The sequence below is a fragment of the Harpia harpyja genome, chromosome 19 (assembly GCF_026419915.1).
Source record: "Harpia harpyja isolate bHarHar1 chromosome 19, bHarHar1 primary haplotype, whole genome shotgun sequence".
NCBI lineage: Eukaryota > Metazoa > Chordata > Aves > Accipitriformes > Accipitridae > Harpia > Harpia harpyja.
In genome coordinates, this window is record NC_068958.1 from 15,997,387 (window position 1) to 16,019,078 (window position 21,692).

A 21,692-nucleotide genomic window follows, 5' to 3' on the forward strand; every position below is an offset into this window, starting at 1 on the left:
ATCTCCCTGTGCTGCTAGCAGGGCTGCGCTCCGACCCCTGCAGCACGAGGCTACCGCCTCCCCAAAAGCCCCTGCCGCACCCTGGCTTTTGGCCGGGAGAGCGAGCCGGGCTTTCAGCCCAGACCCATCCCCACAGAAGGGGGGCTTTGCAAGCCACGGGGCTCTTCAGAAAACCTCTGTCGGCTTCCCCATGCTTCCCCACTGACCGTGCTAGGCCACGTCCGTGCTACCACCCTAACCTGAAGCCCCGGGCAGGAGCAGCCCACTTCGTACCTACTCGTCTGGCAGCGGCTCGGCCCCGCTGCCTCTCCTGCCGGCTGTTGGTCGGCCTCATTCCCCAAGGAGCCTTCGGAGGCCCCTTGGCGTCTTCTCTGGGGGGCCTTTCTCCTCGCCATCCCTGGGCAAAGGCAGGCTCCCCGCTCAGCTCTTCCTCCTCCTCAGCCCCAGCAGTGCGGCCTGTCCGGGCAAAACCAGCGCCGGTGGCAGCAGCCCCACGCTGCCCCCCAGCAGGAGTGCGCCTGCCCAGGGCAACAGCCACACGGCAGCTGTGGGATCCTTCCTGGCCCGCCACAGGGCTGTGTGGGCGGCCAGCTCTGACCTCACAGTGGCAGTGGCTCTGACGTCACAATGGGGCTCCCCAGGGCTGAGCAGGGCAGGGAGACCCCGTGGTCTCCCCTGGGGCAAGACGGCTGCGGCCCTCCTGGGCGGTGGGAGCCCATGCCTGTGGGCCCCCCCGAACCCTGCCACGCTCCCCTGCCGGGTCTGGCTGCCTGGCCTGGCCTGGCCTGCCGGGGAGGGTTCCAGCTCTCCCGGGCATCCTCGGGTAACCAGAAAGGGCGCTGGAAAGGGGACTTTGCTCTCGCCCCATGCTTCCGGCGGCGTTTCTCCCCTTGCAACCGTTTCGTGCGCCAAGGAGAAAAACCCAATAGCCCAGATGTGCTGTCAGGGGCCCAGCGGTACGTCTTGGTTAACAAGGACCGTTTTGTTTCTCGCCCTTGCTGATTCTGGCTTGACTTCCCTCGTTTGAAATAGGAGTGGGCTCCTTCCTTGTCTCACGAGGGCCCAGGAGGGTCCCTGCGCAGGGCCACGGGCTGCGCTGGGACCACTGGGCAGCGCGGCCTGTACCAGGGTCCCAGCATGGCAGCACGGGGACACAGGGCGCATGGAGCACAGCCCCGCCATGTCCCCCCTCACTGGCCGGTGGGAGTCCCACGCCGGTGCAGGCCCAAGCTGCGCTGGGGCGGTGCGGGGCTGCAGCTTACCCAGCCATGCCACCCGCTTTTGCAGGGGAGCACGAGGTGCCCGTTTCCCCATGGGCAGCCCAGGCCTGCCCGGACCCCTGGGCCGCCCCCGTGCAGTGGGCCGTCCAGGCAGCAGAGCTGCCAGTGCCATTGATGGCAGGAGGGCCCTGGCAGCAAAGGGCGCCTGGGGGCCTTGCGGCAGGCTGGGCGGCTCTCGCACTCGGGCAGTTGGGCGGTATTTGGGTGTGATCCTCTGGGTAGGAACGGGCTTCCCTTGTCCAGCTCTGGAAGGGGGTTCCTGTGGGATCGGGCAGCGATGGCAGCATCCCGCCTGGGGCTGGGCCCCTCAGGCTCCACATTGGCACGGGGGGACTCCGCCTCCCACGGTGGCCTGTGGGCAACTGCCCAGGGCCACCGTGCCCCCTTCTCCTCAACAAGATGCACAACAGCTCCTCTGGGCTGACCTAGAGACCCCAGTGGCTTCTCTGGGATGACCCAGCAACCCTACTAACCTCACGTGACAACTACAATTGCTACCGAAAAAGCCAGTCGAAGAAACTCTCTAAGGCTCAGTTTTGGAGTCTTAGAAAGCAGGCATTCTTTATTGCAGCGCTGGATGCACGGGGCATAGCTCCTCCTTGCGTGCATACCGTTACCCACAGCAAGCAAAGCTTATATTGTTCTAATATATACATATTCATTACATTTCCCCAAACTGTTGTACCTATTCATGTAATTTCCCAGAAATTATTTACATAGTGTCCGCCCTTTGGGGCATGCGCTATTAAATGGGTCGGTGGTCTTTTGGGGTCTTTGAAACCCTCTGGTGGTCATTTTCTTGGTGTCCGCTAATTGAACTCTCTCTTAAGGCACGCGCAGTGCGGGTCATCTCAGGGGTGGTTCATCTCTTCTTCCTAGTTAGCTGGCCCTGGCAGGTTTTAATCACAAAGCTCAGCAGAACTTAAGGCTTCTCATCTATTTGTGCATACTGTTAACAAACCTCAAGGTTTTCTTACATACCAAAAGCTTCAAAGTCGCTCAAGCAAGCACAAATTAAAAGCGCTACAAAATACAATGGAGTCTTTCAGCTCCAGCCTTCATTCAAGGCATCACAATAGCACCCTGGCACGCCCACCCACCAGCCCCACCTCTCAGGAACCCCTTGGGATCCTCCGACAACACCCAGGGAATGCTCCCGCTACCCTGACGCCCTCCCAATACTACATGCTGTTAGACAGCCGCCAGGAACGTGGGCTGCTAACCCTCCCCATCCCTGCAATCCTTTGGACGAGCTTTCCGAGTGGACAGTGAGACTGGCTGCCCGGGATGTCCGTAATGGAGAAGGCGCCACACCCCCGGACACGATGTCCCCAGTAGCAACAGCGGGAGGGAAAACCAAAGTGTTGCAGCGCCTGGGGGACCAAAGAGCCTAACCTTATGCAACCCAACCCTAACCTGGGTGGAGCCCACGACGGGAACACCTCAAGGGCTGCAGAACTGGACAGCCTTTCTGGGAGCCCCAGAGACGGTGATCCGTCAAAAGGAGCGACAGGTCAGGGTCGTCCAAATGCCACGGGGAGGTCAGAATAACACGGGGCAAAACGCTCGAAAATTCCCCGTCGACACTTATCAATGTGACACAAAAGGACCCCCGACAGAGAGTGGCGAGATCTAGAACGGGGACGTTCATGGGCTGAGGAATGGGCTTTCCGACAGGCCAGTCAGACAGGCTCCCCACACCCGTTTTACAGAAACGACGGGTTCACCGACAAACCAACAGCCCGGATGCCGGGAAGGTGCTAGGCCAAACCGTTCCGTCTGCTCCTCCGGCCCCGCTGTCGGGAAAGTGAGGGAGGAGCTGCCAACCCCCGGCCCGGGGAGCCCCGAAGAGCTGTCCCAATGTTATCTACGCAAGTAGAGGGTTAAAAATTGATGAAGAATTTAGTGAAGTTAGATGTCGCACACACTAAGAAAACCAAATAGGTGCACAATGTCTAGGATCAGGGTGACCGTCCCTGAGGTTGTTAGAAGCCATGAGTTAGAGAACTTCTCATGAGGAGTTGGCTATCCTTGAAGAAGGAACATCCTGGAAAATATGTCAGCTGTACCTATTCTAATTATCAGGTTTATACTTTGTGAAATGTGTTCACCTGATTCGTGTCAATATAAAACAATGCTAGAGTCGCATAGTAAAATGTGACCCTCGCTGAATTTATAATCTTTAACCACTTTGTCGGTCTTTGTATAACCGCAGACCGAGGGGAAACAGATAGCATGTATATAGTTCTTTTTTTGCTAGCTCAAAACTGGTTTTGAGCTGATTAACTACACAGTGTTAAGCAAGAGATCTTAAGGGAGAACTGAGGCATTTGTCATGGTGTTGAACGATGTTGTGAACGGGGTGACCCTTGGTATGTGTGAGTATGGGGTGTATTGAGATAACTGTGTATAAGCAATTTGTTATATGCATTTGTTAAAAGGGAAGTGTCTCTTATGTCTTGCTGTTGAACTTGTTTGGGTTTTGGTAGCCACAGCTGGTATTGTGCAGGGTGTCTGTTACACAAGATGTCTGCTGTTGTGCCTGAGCAGTGGGGGAGCCTGGTCGGAGATGCATTGCCTGGAGGACCCCCTGGTTGCTGGGGAGAGTTTGAAAAGATACAAAAAGAACTACTGCACCTGCGCAGCCAGGAGGTGGAAAGTTTTTTAGGGAGAACACGCCTATTATGAATATGTAACTAATGCTAGACTGTAAAAGAAGCTGTGTTGTTTTTCACAGCACGCGTCTTGGTAGAGCAGAGGCTCCCGGCGCGCCCAGCGCTGTTTGCTTGCCTTTATTCATTTAATAAATTGTAAACTTTAATTAAAATCCGGTTTGGGACTAAATCATTTATCACATACTTCGTTTTGGATAGTCAGCTAAACTGGATCCTTAAGCAAACTACCCTCATTGTAATGCTGAAAATGACACCCACTGGGCAGGAGACCCCGGCCCAGGCGGAGACCCTTACTCACAGAGCACGCGTGGTAAGAGTAAAGATTGTGTAACCATATGCAACTTACTAACCGATGGGCATTAGAGGGCAGTCTGAGGAAACCTACCAACTGATAAGGATGTATATAAAAGGAACTCTGGAGAATCCCCAGGCGTGCTAGCTTTGTGGAGCTACCACCTAGCACCCAAACTTGCACAGCTTTGTAATCAACAATATCTCGTCTCTGTGCGTGAGACTGGCTCATTGCACACCGCGTACCGACACCCCCTTTGGGGACGACACCAAGGCTCGAGGCTCGGGGCTCGGCCCGCAACCCGCGCCTGCAGGCTGCCCAGTTGCAACGCCAGCGGGGCCGGGGCGGGGCGGGGTGGGGCGGGGCCAGAGAAGGGCTCTGCAGTGGCTGGCGGGGGGCCCTGCCTGTCACCGCCTGGCGGGCGCCATTGGCCGAGAAGCCCGGACGAGGGTGGGCGGGCTCCTGGGAGAGCTCCTGCAGAGCCGGCTCTGGGGGCGGGTGGCAGTCTCCCTGCTCGTAACGGAAGCCGGGTCCTTCTGCCTGCCCGAGGCTGGTGCTCCTTGCGGAGCCTCCTCGCTAGGTTAAGTCTTAGGAATGCTTAATATCGCCCTCTGTTTTAGGAAACAATCACGTTCTGACCTTTTCCACACACTCCCGCCCGCCCCCCAATGGACCTTCTTGCGCACCCCACTTTGGAGACAGGTCTTCTACGCCGATCTCAATTGCCACATCTTCTTCTTTTGTTTTATTTCCCCCCCGCCCCCGTTTTTCTTCGCTTTTTTACGTCTGTCTTGCTTTTTCTTCTTGGGTTGCGGCTGAGGCTTTCTAGTTTGCCATCTTCCCGTGAACCTGCACTCGATAAATGCAGGTGTACGCTGGGTTTCCCCAGTTGCTCTTCACGAGAAGTTTGATATATGAAAAGGCTCTGGGAAGCGGTGCGTCCTGCGAAGAAAAGAGGGAAAAGGAAACGGGGACGTTAAGAGCGACAATGCAACCAACGTATCTCCCCCTGCCAGCCCTGCTCCTGCTCAGGAGGAAGCTCTTGGAAGCGGCTGTGGAAATGTGAGGCTCGCTGCTGGCACCGGGGCTGCTGGGCAGGCTGGGGAGACGGGGAGGGGGAAGGCACCTGGCTGGCATCCTCTGCATGCCGGCCCGGCTGGGGCTGCGTCTCCCTTCCCTCTGCCCCTTCCCTCTGCTGCTTGCTCTGTGCTGACAGAGAGGCCGGGGAGGTGCTCCTATGCAGGGGGCAGCCGGCATGCAAGGCCACCAAGCTCCCGCTGTCTGCTCTGCCTGCTTTCCTCCCGGCAGGCGTGAGAGCACCGGGAGAGAAGGGGCATGCTATGCTGGGAGGAGAGGACACTGTCCAGCCTGCCAGCAGGCCACAGGATGGAGCGGCGGTGCTGCCCGACGGCTTTCGCCGCCAGGCGTCCATTTCTCCACGGCACAAAGCCGTTGCTTGGGTGGAGTGGCCGCGTGTGCAGCTGGCTCTGCTGAAGGCAGTGGGTGCAGCCAGGGATCTCTCAGGACTCGTGCTCCCACGGGCCTGGCCCTGCCCTGCCCTTGCTATCCTTTTGCTGCCACCACCGCGTGCTACTCAGCCCTCCCAACCCCGCCGGGTCTCTCTCAGCGGTGGTCCGGGCCCCTCTGCCCAGGGAGAAAGCATTCACTCTCTTCCTGCCATGGACTTGCAGGCAAACCTGTTTTGCTCTTGTCCCCGTGCCTGGACCCTACCTTCAGAGGGAAGGTCTGAGTGGCCTCTTTTTCCACGTTGTACGTGAACGTCCCAAGGAGAGTTTCCTCTTCTCCGTCCGCATCCACTCCCTCGGGGGCAAAGCACAAGGAGAGCAGCTCAGACTCATCCCGACAAAGAGGGAACGTACGCGCTGGATCGGCCCTGTTATCTGCCCAGCCTCTCCTGCGGCTCTAGCAGTAGTCTAGCACTGGTTAGGGCGCAGCTCAGTCTCTGCCTTGAGTTTTGGTCAAGAACCCCCAGGTGCTTGGCCAGAACAAGTCTTAAGAGGGATGAAACCTCTAGAGCCTTTGAAGTATCCCGCTGGGGCACTGCAGTGCTCAGGAGAGAGCAGGACACAAAGCTCCGCGGATGCACACAAGCAAGCAAGACCCGGTCATGGCTTTTCCCCGGGGCCAGATCCCCACCAGAAGCGCCCAGCAGAGACTTACAAAGACAGAGACGTCTCTGGGCGCGCTGGTGACGGTCCCAGATGGAGAGACCTCTTTGTAGATGTGCTGCATCGTGACGGCGGTCAGGTGGACTCGTGCTGGCAACCTGATGACCACCTGGCCCTGAGGCCCTTGTAAAGGCCAGCAGTCTCCTGGGGAAAGATCCGGCTGCAACCAGAACGCGAGAGCGATGAAGGGTGAGAGAGTGTTGGGGCCAACACAGCTGCCCACGTAGCTTGAAGCTTAGGCACCGGTGCGTCTGTGGGGTCTATTTCAGCTCGAAAGTGAGGCGCCTGTGAGGAAATGGACAAAGGCAGGAGGCCTTCTTCCCTGCCTGACAAAGGGGGCTCTCAGTATTATGGCGCAGAGGAGAATACCGCTTAGGAAACCATCCTAGTCAGGGCCGAGCAGAAACATGTCTCTGCCCAGTGGCTCTGCAGGGCACCCCCCACCTCCCGCCTCCCACCCCTGAAAAGGCGCTGTTAGGGATGAGTGTGGAAACGGGGTCACCAGGGAGAAGCTCTTTCACTCAGCTGTGGCAGAGGACTATGGGTGAGATGCAGCAGTTCAGCTCAGTTCAGCTCTGTTCCCCTCCTGAGGGGAACCACTGATTTCTTTCTAGCAAGCCCAGCCCTGTGTTTGAGCTTTGGTTTCAGGAACCTGATCAACACGCTGAGCTTGAGCAGTACCACTGGACTGAGGGGAAAGCCCCTGAGGTTGGTCCCCAACTTCACAGGAAGGAAGGAAGGAAGGAAGGAAGGAAGGGAGGAAGGGAGGAAGGAAGGGAAAAGGAAGGAAACCAGCACTGATGATTTCTGCTACGATACCTGCAAGATAGTATCAGGAGGGTTGGCAGGGCGAAAGAACCATAAAACCCTGCAGCCCCAATTCTCTTTGCAGTTGTAGGTCTCAGAAGTTCTCTGCATGTCGATGGTGGCACCTGTAAGGAAGGGAGAGCAGGTGACTGCAAGAGGCCACAGACGAGGAGGACTTGGTGCTCAGACACTATTTGTGCCGCCGCCGGCCAGCTCCACGTCTGTCAGTCACCACGCTGGTGGGGGTGCCCAGCTGCGCAGGGGAACGACGGCATCCACGTGCCTGGTGACTTCTTCTCTCACAGTGCCACGAGGAGAAGGTCTGAGGGGTCTGGGAGACAGCAGGTGCCCGTGTGAATGACAGCAGACCAAAGCTGAGGGCTTGCTGCGTGGGCAGCAAAGGACGGCCCAGCCATTCCCTTTTCAAATGCAGGGGAGAGGAAGAGAGCCCCTCCATCAGCACAGGAACGCGTGCCAGGGCAGCACCAGAGGCACGCGTGCGGAGGCCGAGGGCAGGACTGGGAGGGAGTCTGAGAGACCCACTCTGCCACAGCTTTGCTCTTGGACCCCGTGAAGCGTTGAAGCTCCCCCACTTTGGAGAGCAGCGCCTGGAGCACAGGCTCCTCTGGGGAGCGCTACAGACAAGCGCAGGGCAAGGAGACTGGGCTGCTTGTGTCCATACCAGAGCTTTTCAGGGCCCAGTCAGACATCTCGACATAGACTTCCAAAGCCGTCTTGGACGCTGCCTGGTTCACTTCCTGACCTTCCTGGGAACGCTGCCATAAAGGAACACAGAAAAGGACCGCATCAGCGGGCAGTTCAGCGTGGCTACTAGCGCCCGCGGAGGCAAAGGGTCAGCGTCAGAAATGCAAGGCAAGCCTTGTCCACGGAGATGCAAGACTCTCTGCTGCTGACATGAGCCGCGAGGACTGAGGAACAGTATCTGTGGCCGTGGCCCCGAGGTGGGTTGACGAGGGTCCCCACACCCTCGTCCCCACCCTCCACGCTCTCCAGGTCAGCCGGGAGCCGGGCTCAGGCCCTGCAAGCGATGGCTGGCCCCGTGAGCGTGCCTGGGTCTCACCACTGCCTCAGGGGCCCGGCCAGAGCAGCCAGAGGCAATGCTGTGCCAAGGGAAGGCTGTCGGGAGTTCTCCGCTGCCTGAAGGGGCCCGGCCAGAGCAGCCAGAGGCAATGGTGTGCCAAGGGAAGGCTGTCGGGAGTTCTCCGCTGCCTGAAGGGGCCCGGCCAGAGCAGCCAGAGGCAATGGTGTGCCAAGGGAAGGCTGTCGGGAGTTCTCCGCTGCCTGAAGCGGCCCGGTTAGACTGGGGCTGGAGAAGGGCCTGTGCAGTGCAGAAGCTCACCCAGCAAAGCCCCTGGGGTAAAGGCTGGGTTGCTGCAGTCAGCAGTCCGACCCCACCAACAACCCCACGGAGTACCTTCTCGGGGGGTTCTGCCCAGCCAAGCCTCCTTCCCCAAAACGCAGGCTCACCTTCTTGGCACTGCTGATCTCCGCCCTCAGTTGAGCCACCTCCTCCAGAAGAAGCTGCATCTTCTGGTTTTGCTCCGCCAACAAAGCGCACAAGTGCCTGCAGGAACAAGAAAGCAGATCTTGTCAGAGAGCAGCCCATCCCCTCTGGGGGGGTGTCTGAGCTCAGCAAGGAGGAGAGACACAGGTGCTTTCCCTGCTTTGCGAGTGCTTCCCTTCTGCACCAGGTTGAGCAAAAGGCAAAGGCAGGGGGGAAGCACGGGAGCCCTGGCTGTTAGGAAAATGAGTGCAGCTAGCACGAGGTCGGCTGACGCTTCTGCACAGAGCCAGTTCCAGCTCAGGCAACATCTCTTACCGCTGCATCTTCCATTCTGCTGCAGACTCACACGTCAGCTCCTGAAAGGGAAAAACGCTCCGTTAGAGCATCCACTACCAGAGCTGCCGGGGCTTCCCAGGAGAGGCTTCCCTAGGAAGACACGGCACAAGCTGCTGCTTCTTTGGGTCACCCTGCATGGAAGCAGAAGAGCCCGTGATTTATCCAGCCACTGTCAGCAACGCTCCCTTGCAGGAGGTGCCCGTCCCACAAGAGTCACCGACCTCCATCAGTCCCTTGGCCCGCATGGTCCACAGTGGCAGTGAGGTCCTGCAGTAAACGCCAGCTGCAATTCACATCACCAAGAGACGGTTATCTGACTAGGGTTGCCAGCGATCCCTGCAGTCCCCTTGTCTCCTCCCTGTTGCCTTGGGGGGTGGGGCAGCAGGTTAGCTGAGGAGGTGGGGAACGTGGGGTGCAGAGAGAGGACGCGCCTCTGACTGGGGGTCATCAGCCCAGGCTTGAGGGCACTGCGCAGGCGTGATCTTCAGGTGTGCTCGGTGCCCCAGAGCTATTCCCCATCTCCCCTCACTGCTTCAGCGAGCACCAAGACCAGGCTGCATGGGCTAGGAGAGGTACCTCTCCGTCGGCCCCCCTGCATGGCCCCTCCCCTCTGGGAATCCCCAGTTTGGGCTTGGAAACCTACACCCTTCTCTCGCAGACTTGCAGACTAAGCAAGCCATTCGGACCAGCGGCCAGAGCAGCAGCACGGCTGGGAGACTGCCAGTCTTCCTGGTAGTCCGAAAGCCGGTCCCAGTCAAGGACATACTCACGAAGCACTTGGGCCACGGGAGTTTCCGCCCATACTGGCCCAAAAGGAAAGCTGGCCAGCTGAAAGCTGGCATCCAGCACAGCCAGGCTGTCGCTCTCGGGTGTTTGCCCATGGGAACTCACCAAGAGCCACTGGGAGCAACAAGATGACAACTTTCAAGAACCTCTTCTGTAGGGCCATCTTTTGCCTGGAAAAGAGGGAGTCCTGTGGCTGTCAATGACCCAAGTCTCGGGCGAGCCCCTGCACAGGTAGATTTCCCTTTTCAGGCCAAAAAGCCACCGTTCTGGAAGCCTGCTGCTGACAGGAGAGCTGACAGAGCAGCGCCCAGGAGGAACACGATTTCTGTCCACACCGTTCAACACTGCCGGCAGATCTTCCCCAAAGGGCGGGCTCCAGGAGCACCTTCCGAAAGGGAATGCAAATGATCCCGGGAGGTAAAGAGGTCGAGCAAATGAAGACCTGCTTTTCAGCTTCTCAGCAGTCTTTCTGGTGTGGACCCCGCTCTCTCTTTGGCTGAGAAAGCACGCCTGTTCTCACTTGCGATCACACCGATCTCTCTCAGGGCTGTTTTGCCGCACAGCGGGGAAGCACAGGAGCCTTGTCTGGCTTTCCTCCCAGAGCCCTCCCCGACCCACACGGTCTCTTGCTGGAGCTGGGGAAAACCCTTCCCTGCAGAGGCTTGGCTCCGCACCCGAGCGTCCGGCTACGTGGCAGTTTGTCCTACCGCAGCCAAAGTTTGGGGCTCCAGCAAATGCGTGGGAGTGAGACTGCCGAGGGGCTTTGCTCTTGGCCACAGCACGAGCAGCGCCCGAGTGGGAGCCCCAGCTGCTGGCTGGGCAACACCCTCTGCCCTCCCCTTGCCTTGCACTGACCCTCCCCTTGGCTTGCACTGACCCTCAGACATCCCCTTTCTCCCCCCGTCCACAGCAGAAACATGTAGTACGTACACGGCGAAGACGCGTGTGCTCAGCACGTGTCTCCACAGGGAGACAAGGGCACCTGCCGGCTGGCAAGCAAGGCTGAAGGCCGTCCCTGGGCAAAGAAACCAGACAAAAGTTAGGCCTGTCTCTTGAGGTCTCTTCACTAGGATGCCCAGCCACACGTGTTGCAGCTCCCTGTGGGGAGGCGGGCACCGAGTCCTACCCACTCCCTCCCTGGGGCAAAGAGCAGCAGGGCAGCCTGCACTTCTCCTGCCACTTGTGACATCTGGCCAGAGCTCTGGCACACTGCAGCTCTCCAAGTTCACCCCAGAGGACTTCGCGGCAAGCAGCAGTGCTGAGCTTACTTGCAATTTCTGTGGCCTTGTCGCGCCACTTGGCAGGCCCTTGAATGGCTGAGCCGGCAGCTGGCATCGAAGGCAGGGTCAGCACCTCCATCTCTATGCAGAGGTTACTGTGGGAGGAAAAAGACAAATGCCGGTTGCCCACCGTCCCCACGCCACGGGAGCCGAGGTGGGCTCAGGAGTAGCCTGAGCGGAGGCCCTTGCCAGAGGACGGGCCGTCCCAGCAGCAGCGAGAGAGGGCAGCACAGCTGGGCTGCTTCTAGGGGTCCCCTCCTCTCCTTTCCCCATCCTTTGCTTTACAGGCCTGCAGCGGGAGAAGAGGAAGCAAGCTGGCAGCGGCAGTCCCCCGCCTTGGGAAGCCGACCCGGCAGCACAGCCCGATTCCCACCCCGTCCCTCCCTGCTCCCTGGGCCCTGGCACTAACCCGCCCCTTGGCAGGCACCTCTCAGTGGCCGTTCGGGGAGGGGGCACAGGCTGCTGTCCCCCACTGCGGCCCCCCACTTCTTCCCTGGGCACTGCCGGTCTCCCAGCCCCTCTCCTCTCTGCACAGCTGCCCCCCTCAGCCAGGCAGGACTGTGCCTCAGCGTCCCGAGGGGGCCAGTCTCAGGTCCCAGGGGCTTGGCCCCCCCCGCGCAGCAAAATCTCCCTGTGCTGCTAGCAGGGCTGCGCTCCGACCCCTGCAGCACGAGGCTACCGCCTCCCCAAAAGCCCCTGCCGCACCCTGGCTTTTGGCCGGGAGAGCGAGCCGGGCTTTCAGCCCAGACCCATCCCCACAGAAGGGGGGCTTTGCAAGCCACGGGGCTCTTCAGAAAACCTCTGTCGGCTTCCCCATGCTTCCCCACTGACCGTGCTAGGCCACGTCCGTGCTACCACCCTAACCTGAAGCCCCGGGCAGGAGCAGCCCACTTCGTACCTACTCGTCTGGCAGCGGCTCGGCCCCGCTGCCTCTCCTGCCGGCTGTTGGTCGGCCTCATTCCCCAAGGAGCCTTCGGAGGCCCCTTGGCGTCTTCTCTGGGGGGCCTTTCTCCTCGCCATCCCTGGGCAAAGGCAGGCTCCCCGCTCAGCTCTTCCTCCTCCTCAGCCCCAGCAGTGCGGCCTGTCCGGGCAAAACCAGCGCCGGTGGCAGCAGCCCCACGCTGCCCCCCAGCAGGAGTGCGCCTGCCCAGGGCAACAGCCACACGGCAGCTGTGGGATCCTTCCTGGCCCGCCACAGGGCTGTGTGGGCGGCCAGCTCTGACCTCACAGTGGCAGTGGCTCTGACGTCACAATGGGGCTCCCCAGGGCTGAGCAGGGCAGGGAGACCCCGTGGTCTCCCCTGGGGCAAGACGGCTGCGGCCCTCCTGGGCGGTGGGAGCCCATGCCTGTGGGCCCCCCCGAACCCTGCCACGCTCCCCTGCCGGGTCTGGCTGCCTGGCCTGGCCTGGCCTGCCGGGGAGGGTTCCAGCTCTCCCGGGCATCCTCGGGTAACCAGAAAGGGCGCTGGAAAGGGGACTTTGCTCTCGCCCCATGCTTCCGGCGGCGTTTCTCCCCTTGCAACCGTTTCGTGCGCCAAGGAGAAAAACCCAATAGCCCAGATGTGCTGTCAGGGGCCCAGCGGTACGTCTTGGTTAACAAGGACCGTTTTGTTTCTCGCCCTTGCTGATTCTGGCTTGACTTCCCTCGTTTGAAATAGGAGTGGGCTCCTTCCTTGTCTCACGAGGGCCCAGGAGGGTCCCTGCGCAGGGCCACGGGCTGCGCTGGGACCACTGGGCAGCGCGGCCTGTACCAGGGTCCCAGCATGGCAGCACGGGGACACAGGGCGCATGGAGCACAGCCCCGCCATGTCCCCCCTCACTGGCCGGTGGGAGTCCCACGCCGGTGCAGGCCCAAGCTGCGCTGGGGCGGTGCGGGGCTGCAGCTTACCCAGCCATGCCACCCGCTTTTGCAGGGGAGCACGAGGTGCCCGTTTCCCCATGGGCAGCCCAGGCCTGCCCGGACCCCTGGGCCGCCCCCGTGCAGTGGGCCGTCCAGGCAGCAGAGCTGCCAGTGCCATTGATGGCAGGAGGGCCCTGGCAGCAAAGGGCGCCTGGGGGCCTTGCGGCAGGCTGGGCGGCTCTCGCACTCGGGCAGTTGGGCGGTATTTGGGTGTGATCCTCTGGGTAGGAACGGGCTTCCCTTGTCCAGCTCTGGAAGGGGGTTCCTGTGGGATCGGGCAGCGATGGCAGCATCCCGCCTGGGGCTGGGCCCCTCAGGCTCCACATTGACACGGGGGGACTCCGCCTCCCACGGTGGCCTGTGGGCAACTGCCCAGGGCCACCGTGCCCCCTTCTCCTCAACAAGATGCACAACAGCTCCTCTGGGCTGACCTAGAGACCCCAGTGGCTTCTCTGGGATGACCCAGCAACCCTACTAACCTCACGTGACAACTACAATTGCTACCGAAAAAGCCGGTCGAAGAAACTCTCTAAGGCTCAGTTTTGGAGTCTTAGAAAGCAGGCATTCTTTATTGCAGCGCTGGATGCACGGGGCATAGCTCCTCCTTGCGTGCATACCGTTACCCACAGCAAGCAAAGCTTATATTGTTCTAATATATACATATTCATTACATTTCCCCAAACTGTTGTACCTATTCATGTAATTTCCCAGAAATTATTTACATAGTGTCCGCCCTTTGGGGCATGCGCTATTAAATGGGTCGGTGGTCTTTTGGGGTCTTTGAAACCCTCTGGTGGTCATTTTCTTGGTGTCCGCTAATTGAACTCTCTCTTAAGGCACGCGCAGTGCGGGTCATCTCAGGGGTGGTTCATCTCTTCTTCCTAGTTAGCTGGCCCTGGCAGGTTTTAATCACAAAGCTCAGCAGAACTTAAGGCTTCTCATCTATTTGTGCATACTGTTAACAAACCTCAAGGTTTTCTTACATACCAAAAGCTTCAAAGTCGCTCAAGCAAGCACAAATTAAAAGCGCTACAAAATACAATGGAGTCTTTCAGCTCCAGCCTTCATTCAAGGCATCACAATAGCACCCTGGCACGCCCACCCACCAGCCCCACCTCTCAGGAACCCCTTGGGATCCTCCGACAACACCCAGGGAATGCTCCCGCTACCCTGACGCCCTCCCAATACTACATGCTGTTAGACAGCCGCCAGGAACGTGGGCTGCTAACCCTCCCCATCCCTGCAATCCTTTGGACGAGCTTTCCGAGTGGACAGCGAGACTGGCTGCCCGGGATGTCCGTAATGGAGAAGGCGCCACACCCCCGGACACGATGTCCCCAGTAGCAACAGCGGGAGGGAAAACCAAAGTGTTGCAGCGCCTGGGGGACCAAAGAGCCTAACCTTATGCAACCCAACCCTAACCTGGGTGGAGCCCACGACGGGAACACCTCAAGGGCTGCAGAACTGGACAGCCTTTCTGGGAGCCCCAGAGACGGTGATCCGTCAAAAGGAGCGACAGGTCAGGGTCGTCCAAATGCCACGGGGAGGTCAGAATAACACGGGGCAAAACGCTCGAAAATTCCCCGTCGACACTTATCAATGTGACACAAAAGGACCCCCGACAGAGAGTGGCGAGATCTAGAACGGGGACGTTCATGGGCTGAGGAATGGGCTTTCCGACAGGCCAGTCAGACAGGCTCCCCACACCCGTTTTACAGAAACGACGGGTTCACCGACAAACCAACAGCCCGGATGCCGGGAAGGTGCTAGGCCAAACCGTTCCGTCTGCTCCTCCGGCCCCGCTGTCGGGAAAGTGAGGGAGGAGCTGCCAACCCCCGGCCCGGGGAGCCCCGAAGAGCTGTCCCAATGTTATCTACGCAAGTAGAGGGTTAAAAATTGATGAAGAATTTAGTGAAGTTAGATGTCGCACACACTAAGAAAACCAAATAGGTGCACAATGTCTAGGATCAGGGTGACCGTCCCTGAGGTTGTTAGAAGCCATGAGTTAGAGAACTTCTCATGAGGAGTTGGCTATCCTTGAAGAAGGAACATCCTGGAAAATATGTCAGCTGTACCTATTCTAATTATCAGGTTTATACTTTGTGAAATGTGTTCACCTGATTCGTGTCAATATAAAACAATGCTAGAGTCGCATAGTAAAATGTGACCCTCGCTGAATTTATAATCTTTAACCACTTTGTCGGTCTTTGTATAACCGCAGACCGAGGGGAAACAGATAGCATGTATATAGTTCTTTTTTTGCTAGCTCAAAACTGGTTTTGAGCTGATTAACTACACAGTGTTAAGCAAGAGATCTTAAGGGAGAACTGAGGCATTTGTCATGGTGTTGAACGATGTTGTGAACGGGGTGACCCTTGGTATGTGTGAGTATGGGGTGTATTGAGATAACTGTGTATAAGCAATTTGTTATATGCATTTGTTAAAAGGGAAGTGTCTGCTATGTCTTGCTGTTGAACTTGTTTGGGTTTTGGTAGCCACAGCTGGTATTGTGCAGGGTGTCGGCTGTTACACAAGATGTCTGCTGTTGTGCCTGAGCAGTGGGGGAGCCTGGTCGGAGATGCATTGCCTGGAGGACCCCCTGGTTGCTGGGGAGAGTTTGAAAAGATACAAAAAGAACTACTGCACCTGCGCAGCCAGGAGGTGGAAAGTTTTTTAGGGAGAACACGCCTATTATGAATATGTAACTAATGCTAGACTGTAAAAGAAGCTGTGTTGTTTTTCACAGCACGCGTCTTGGTAGAGCAGAGGCTCCCGGCGCGCCCAGCGCTGTTTGCTTGCCTTTATTCATTTAATAAATTGTAAACTTTAATTAAAATCCGGTTTGGGACTAAATCATTTATCACATACTTCGTTTTGGATAGTCAGCTAAACTGGGTCCTTAAGCAAACTACCCTCATTGTAATGCTGAAAATGACACCCACTGGGCAGGAGACCCCGGCCCAGGCGGAGACCCTTACTCACAGAGCACGCGTAGTAAGAGTAAAGATTGTGTAACCATATGCAACTTACTAACCGATGGGCATTAGAGGGCAGTCTGAGGAAACCTACCAACTGATAAGGATGTATATAAAAGGAACTCTGGAGAATCCCCAGGCGTGCTAGCTTTGTGGAGCTACCACCTAGCACCCAAACTTGCACAGCTTTGTAATCAACAATATCTCGTCTCTGTGCGTGAGACTGGCTCATTGCACACCGCGTACCGACACCCCCTTTGGGGACGACACCAAGGCTCGAGGCTCGGGGCTCGGCCCGCAACCCGCGCCTGCAGGCTGCCCAGTTGCAACGCCAGCGGGGCCGGGGCGGGGCGGGGTGGGGCGGGGCCAGAGAAGGGCTCTGCAGTGGCTGGCGGGGGGCCCTGCCTGTCACCGCCTGGCGGGCGCCATTGGCCGAGAAGCCCGGACGAGGGTGGGCGGGCTCCTGGGAGAGCTCCTGCAGAGCCGGCTCTGGGGGCGGGTGGCAGTCTCCCTGCTCGTAACGGAAGCCGGGTCCTTCTGCCTGCCCGAGGCTGGTGCTCCTTGCGGAGCCTCCTCGCTAGGTTAAGTCTTAGGAATGCTTAATATCGCCCTCTGTTTTAGGAAACAATCACGTTCTGACCTTTTCCACACACTCCCGCCCGCCCCCCAATGGACCTTCTTGCGCACCCCACTTTGGAGACAGGTCTTCTACGCCGATCTCAATTGCCACATCTTCTTCTTTTGTTTTATTTCCCCCCCGCCCCCGTTTTTCTTCGCTTTTTTACGTCTGTCTTGCTTTTTCTTCTTGGGTTGCGGCTGAGGCTTTCTAGTTTGCCATCTTCCCGTGAACCTGCACTCGATAAATGCAGGTGTACGCTGGGTTTCCCCAGTTGCTCTTCACGAGAAGTTTGATATATGAAAAGGCTCTGGGAAGCGGTGCGTCCTGCGAAGAAAAGAGGGAAAAGGAAACGGGGACGTTAAGAGCGACAATGCAACCAACGTATCTCCCCCTGCCAGCCCTGCTCCTGCTCAGGAGGAAGCTCTTGGAAGCGGCTGTGGAAATGTGAGGCTCGCTGCTGGCACCGGGGCTGCTGGGCAGGCTGGGGAGACGGGGAGGGGGAAGGCACCTGGCTGGCATCCTCTGCATGCCGGCCCGGCTGGGGCTGCGTCTCCCTTCCCTCTGCCCCTTCCCTCTGCTGCTTGCTCTGTGCTGACAGAGAGGCCGGGGAGGTGCTCCTATGCAGGGGGCAGCCGGCATGCAAGGCCACCAAGCTCCCGCTGTCTGCTCTGCCTGCTTTCCTCCCGGCAGGCGTGAGAGCACCGGGAGAGAAGGGGCATGCTATGCTGGGAGGAGAGGACACTGTCCAGCCTGCCAGCAGGCCACAGGATGGAGCGGCGGTGCTGCCCGACGGCTTTCGCCGCCAGGCGTCCATTTCTCCACGGCACAAAGCCGTTGCTTGGGTGGAGTGGCCGCGTGTGCAGCTGGCTCTGCTGAAGGCAGTGGGTGCAGCCAGGGATCTCTCAGGACTCGTGCTCCCACGGGCCTGGCCCTGCCCTGCCCTTGCTATCCTTTTGCTGCCACCACCGCGTGCTACTCAGCCCTCCCAACCCCGCCGGGTCTCTCTCAGCGGTGGTCCGGGCCCCTCTGCCCAGGGAGAAAGCATTCACTCTCTTCCTGCCATGGACTTGCAGGCAAACCTGTTTTGCTCTTGTCCCCGTGCCTGGACCCTACCTTCAGAGGGAAGGTCTGAGTGGCCTCTTTTTCCATGTTGTACGTGAACGTCCCAAGGAGAGTTTCCTCTTCTCCGTCCGCATCCACTCCCTCGGGGGCAAAGCACAAGGAGAGCAGCTCAGACTCATCCCGACAAAGAGGGAACGTACGCGCTGGATCGGCCCTGTTATCTGCCCAGCCTCTCCTGCGGCTCTAGCAGTAGTCTAGCACTGGTTAGGGCGCAGCTCAGTCTCTGCCTTGAGTTTTGGTCAAGAACCCCCAGGTGCTTGGCCAGAACAAGTCTTAAGAGGGATGAAACCTCTAGAGCCTTTGAAGTATCCCGCTGGGGCACTGCAGTGCTCAGGAGAGAGCAGGACACAAAGCTCCGCGGATGCACACAAGCAAGCAAGACCCGGTCATGGCTTTTCCCCGGGGCCAGATCCCCACCAGAAGCGCCCAGCAGAGACTTACAAAGACAGCAACGTCTCTGGGCGCGCTGGTGACGGTCCCAGATGGAGAGACCTCTTTGTAGATGTGCTGCATCGTGACGGCGGTCAGGTGGACTCGTGCTGGCAACCTGATGACCACCTGGCCCTGAGGCCCTTGTAAAGGCCAGCAGTCTCCTGGGGAAAGATCCGGCTGCAACCAGAACGCGAGAGCGATGAAGGGTGAGAGAGTGTTGGGGCCAACACAGCTGCCCACGTAGCTTGAAGCTTAGGCACCGGTGCGTCTGTGGGGTCTATTTCAGCTCGAAAGTGAGGCGCCTGTGAGGAAATGGACAAAGGCAGGAGGCCTTCTTCCCTGCCTGACAAAGGGGGCTCTCAGTATTATGGCGCAGAGGAGAATACCGCTTAGGAAACCATCCTAGTCAGGGCCGAGCAGAAACACGTCTCTGCCCAGTGGCTCTGCAGGGCACCCCCCACCTCCCGCCTCCCACCCCTGAAAAGGCGCTGTTAGGGATGAGTGTGGAAACGGGGTCACCAGGGAGAAGCTCTTTCACTCAGCTGTGGCAGAGGACTATGGGTGAGATGCAGCAGTTCAGCTCAGTTCAGCTCTGTTCCCCTCCTGAGGGGAACCACTGATTTCTTTCTAGCAAGCCCAGCCCTGTGTTTGAGCTTTGGTTTCAGGAACCTGATCAACACGCTGAGCTTGAGCAGTACCACTGGACTGAGGGGAAAGCCCCTGAGGTTGGTCCCCAACTTCACAGGAAGGAAGGAAGGAAGGAAGGAAGGGAGGAAGGGAGGAAGGAAGGGAAAAGGAAGGAAACCAGCACTGATGATTTCTGCTACGATACCTGCAAGATAGTATCAGGAGGGTTGGCAGGGCGAAAGAACCATAAAACCCTGCAGCCCCAATTCTCTTTGCAGTTGTAGGTCTCAGAAGTTCTCTGCATGTCGATGGTGGCACCTGTAAGGAAGGGAGAGCAGGTGACTGCAAGAGGCCACAGACGAGGAGGACTTGGTGCTCAGACACTATTTGTGCCGCCGCCGGCCAGCTCCACGTCTGTCAGTCACCACGCTGGTGGGGGTGCCCAGCTGCGCAGGGGAACGACGGCATCCACGTGCCTGGTGACTTCTTCTCTCACAGTGCCACGAGGAGAAGGTCTGAGGGGTCTGGGAGACAGCAGGTGCCCGTGTGAATGACAGCAGACCAAAGCTGAGGGCTTGCTGCGTGGGCAGCAAAGGACGGCCCAGCCATTCCCTTTTCAAATGCAGGGGAGAGGAAGAGAGCCCCTCCATCAGCACAGGAACGCGTGCCAGGGCAGCACCAGAGGCACGCGTGCGGAGGCCGAGGGCAGGACTGGGAGGGAGTCTGAGAGACCCACTCTGCCACAGCTTTGCTCTTGGACCCCGTGAAGCGTTGAAGCTCCCCCACTTTGGAGAGCAGCGCCTGGAGCACAGGCTCCTCTGGGGAGCGCTACAGACAAGCGCAGGGCAAGGAGACTGGGCTGCTTGTGTCCATACCAGAGCTTTTCAGGGCCCAGTCAGACATCTCGACATAGACTTCCAAAGCCGTCTTGGACGCTGCCTGGTTCACTTCCTGACCTTCCTGGGAACGCTGCCATAAAGGAACACAGAAAAGGACCGCATCAGCGGGCAGTTCAGCGTGGCTACTAGCGCCCGCGGAGGCAAAGGGTCAGCGTCAGAAATGCAAGGCAAGCCTTGTCCACGGAGATGCAAGACTCTCTGCTGCTGACATGAGCCGCGAGGACTGAGGAACAGTATCTGTGGCCGTGGCCCCGAGGTGGGTTGACGAGGGTCCCCACACCCTCGTCCCCACCCTCCACGCTCTCCAGGTCAGCCGGGAGCCGGGCTCAGGCCCTGCAAGCGATGGCTGGCCCCGTGAGCGTGCCTGGGTCTCACCACTGCCTCAGGGGCCCGGCCAGAGCAGCCAGAGGCAATGGTGTGCCAAGGGAAGGCTGTCGGGAGTTCTCCGCTGCCTGAAGGGGCCCGGCCAGAGCAGCCAGAGGCAATGGTGTGCCAAGGGAAGGCTGTCGGGAGTTTTCCGCTGCCTGAAGCGGCCCGGTTAGACTGGGGCTGGAGAAGGGCCTGTGCAGCGCAGAAGCTCACCCAGCAAAGCCCCTGGGGTAAAGGCTGGGTTGCTGCAGTCAGCAGTCCGACCCCACCAACAACCCCACGGAGTACCTTCTCGGGGGGTTCTGCCCAGCCAAGCCTCCTTCCCCAAAACGCAGGCTCACCTTCTTGGCACTGCTGATCTCCGCCCTCAGTTGAGCCACCTCCTCCAGAAGAAGCTGCATCTTCTGGTTTTGCTCCGCCAACAAAGCGCACAAGTGCCTGCAGGAACAAGAAAGCAGATCTTGTCAGAGAGCAGCCCATCCCCTCTGGGGGGGTGTCTGAGCTCAGCAAGGAGGAGAGACACAGGTGCTTTCCCTGCTTTGCGAGTGCTTCCCTTCTGCACCAGGTTGAGCAAAAGGCAAAGGCAGGGGGGAAGCACGGGAGCCCTGGCTGTTAGGAAAATGAGTGCAGCTAGCACGAGGTCGGCTGACGCTTCTGCACAGAGCCAGTTCCAGCTCAGGCAACATCTCTTACCGCTGCATCTTCCATTCTGCTGCAGACTCACACGTCAGCTCCTGAAAGGGAAAAACGCTCCGTTAGAGCATCCACTACCAGAGCTGCCGGGGCTTCCCAGGAGAGGCTTCCCTAGGAAGACACGGCACAAGCTGCTGCTTCTTTGGGTCACCCTGCATGGAAGCAGAAGAGCCCGTGATTTATCCAGCCACTGTCAGCAACGCTCCCTTGCAGGAGGTGCCCGTCCCACAAGAGTCACCGACCTCCATCAGTCCCTTGGACCGCATGGTCCAGGTCCACAGTGGCAGTGAGGTCCTGCAGTAAACGCCAGCTGCAATTCACATCACCAAGAGACGGTTATCTGACTAGGGTTGCCAGCGAACCCTGCAGTCCCCTTGTCTCCTCCCTGTTGCCTTGGGGGGTGGGGCAGCAGGTTAGCTGAGGAGGTGGGGAACGTGGGGTGCAGAGAGAGGACGCGCCTCTGACTGGGGGTCATCAGCCCAGGCTTGAGGGCACTGCGCAGGCGTGATCTTCAGGTGTGCTCGGTGCCCCAGAGCTATTCCCCATCTCCCCTCACTGCTTCAGCGAGCACCAAGACCAGGCTGCATGGGCTAGGAGAGGTACCTCTCCGTCGGCCCCCCTGCATGGCCCCTCCCCTCTGGGAATCCCCAGTTCGGGCTTGGAAACCTACACCCTTCTCTCGCAGACTTGCAGACTAAGCAAGCCATTCGGACCAGCGGCCAGAGCAGCAGCACGGCTGGGAGACTGCCAGTCTTCCTGGTAGTCCGAAAGCCGGTCCCAGTCAAGGACATACTCACGAAGCACTTGGGCCACGGGAGTTTCCGCCCATACTGGCCCAAAAGGAAAGCTGGCCAGCTGAAAGCTGGCATCCAGCACAGCCAGGCTGT

The 21,692-nt window shown here is 58.8% G+C and overlaps 2 protein-coding genes across 2 annotated transcripts; both read right to left on the reverse strand.

Moving 5' to 3' along the window:
- Positions 1–5,482: 5,482 nt before the first annotated feature.
- LOC128154221 (sperm-associated antigen 4 protein-like) lies at positions 5,483–9,331 on the reverse strand. The gene is made up of 8 exons (XM_052814485.1): positions 9,326–9,331; positions 9,084–9,124; positions 8,732–8,828; positions 7,926–8,019; positions 7,256–7,368; positions 6,429–6,596; positions 5,979–6,068; positions 5,483–5,734 (listed from the first exon to the last, which is right to left on the reverse strand). Exons 1-8 carry the CDS (start codon positions 9,329–9,331, stop codon positions 5,483–5,485), a joined length of 861 nt encoding a protein of 286 aa, XP_052670445.1.
- Positions 9,332–17,280: 7,949 nt separating this feature from the next.
- LOC128154222 (sperm-associated antigen 4 protein-like) lies at positions 17,281–21,071 on the reverse strand. The gene is made up of 8 exons (XM_052814487.1): positions 21,048–21,071; positions 20,806–20,846; positions 20,454–20,550; positions 19,720–19,813; positions 19,050–19,162; positions 18,227–18,394; positions 17,777–17,866; positions 17,281–17,532 (listed from the first exon to the last, which is right to left on the reverse strand). Exons 1-8 carry the CDS (start codon positions 21,069–21,071, stop codon positions 17,281–17,283), a joined length of 879 nt encoding a protein of 292 aa, XP_052670447.1.
- Between the last annotated feature and the right edge of the window lie 621 nt (positions 21,072–21,692).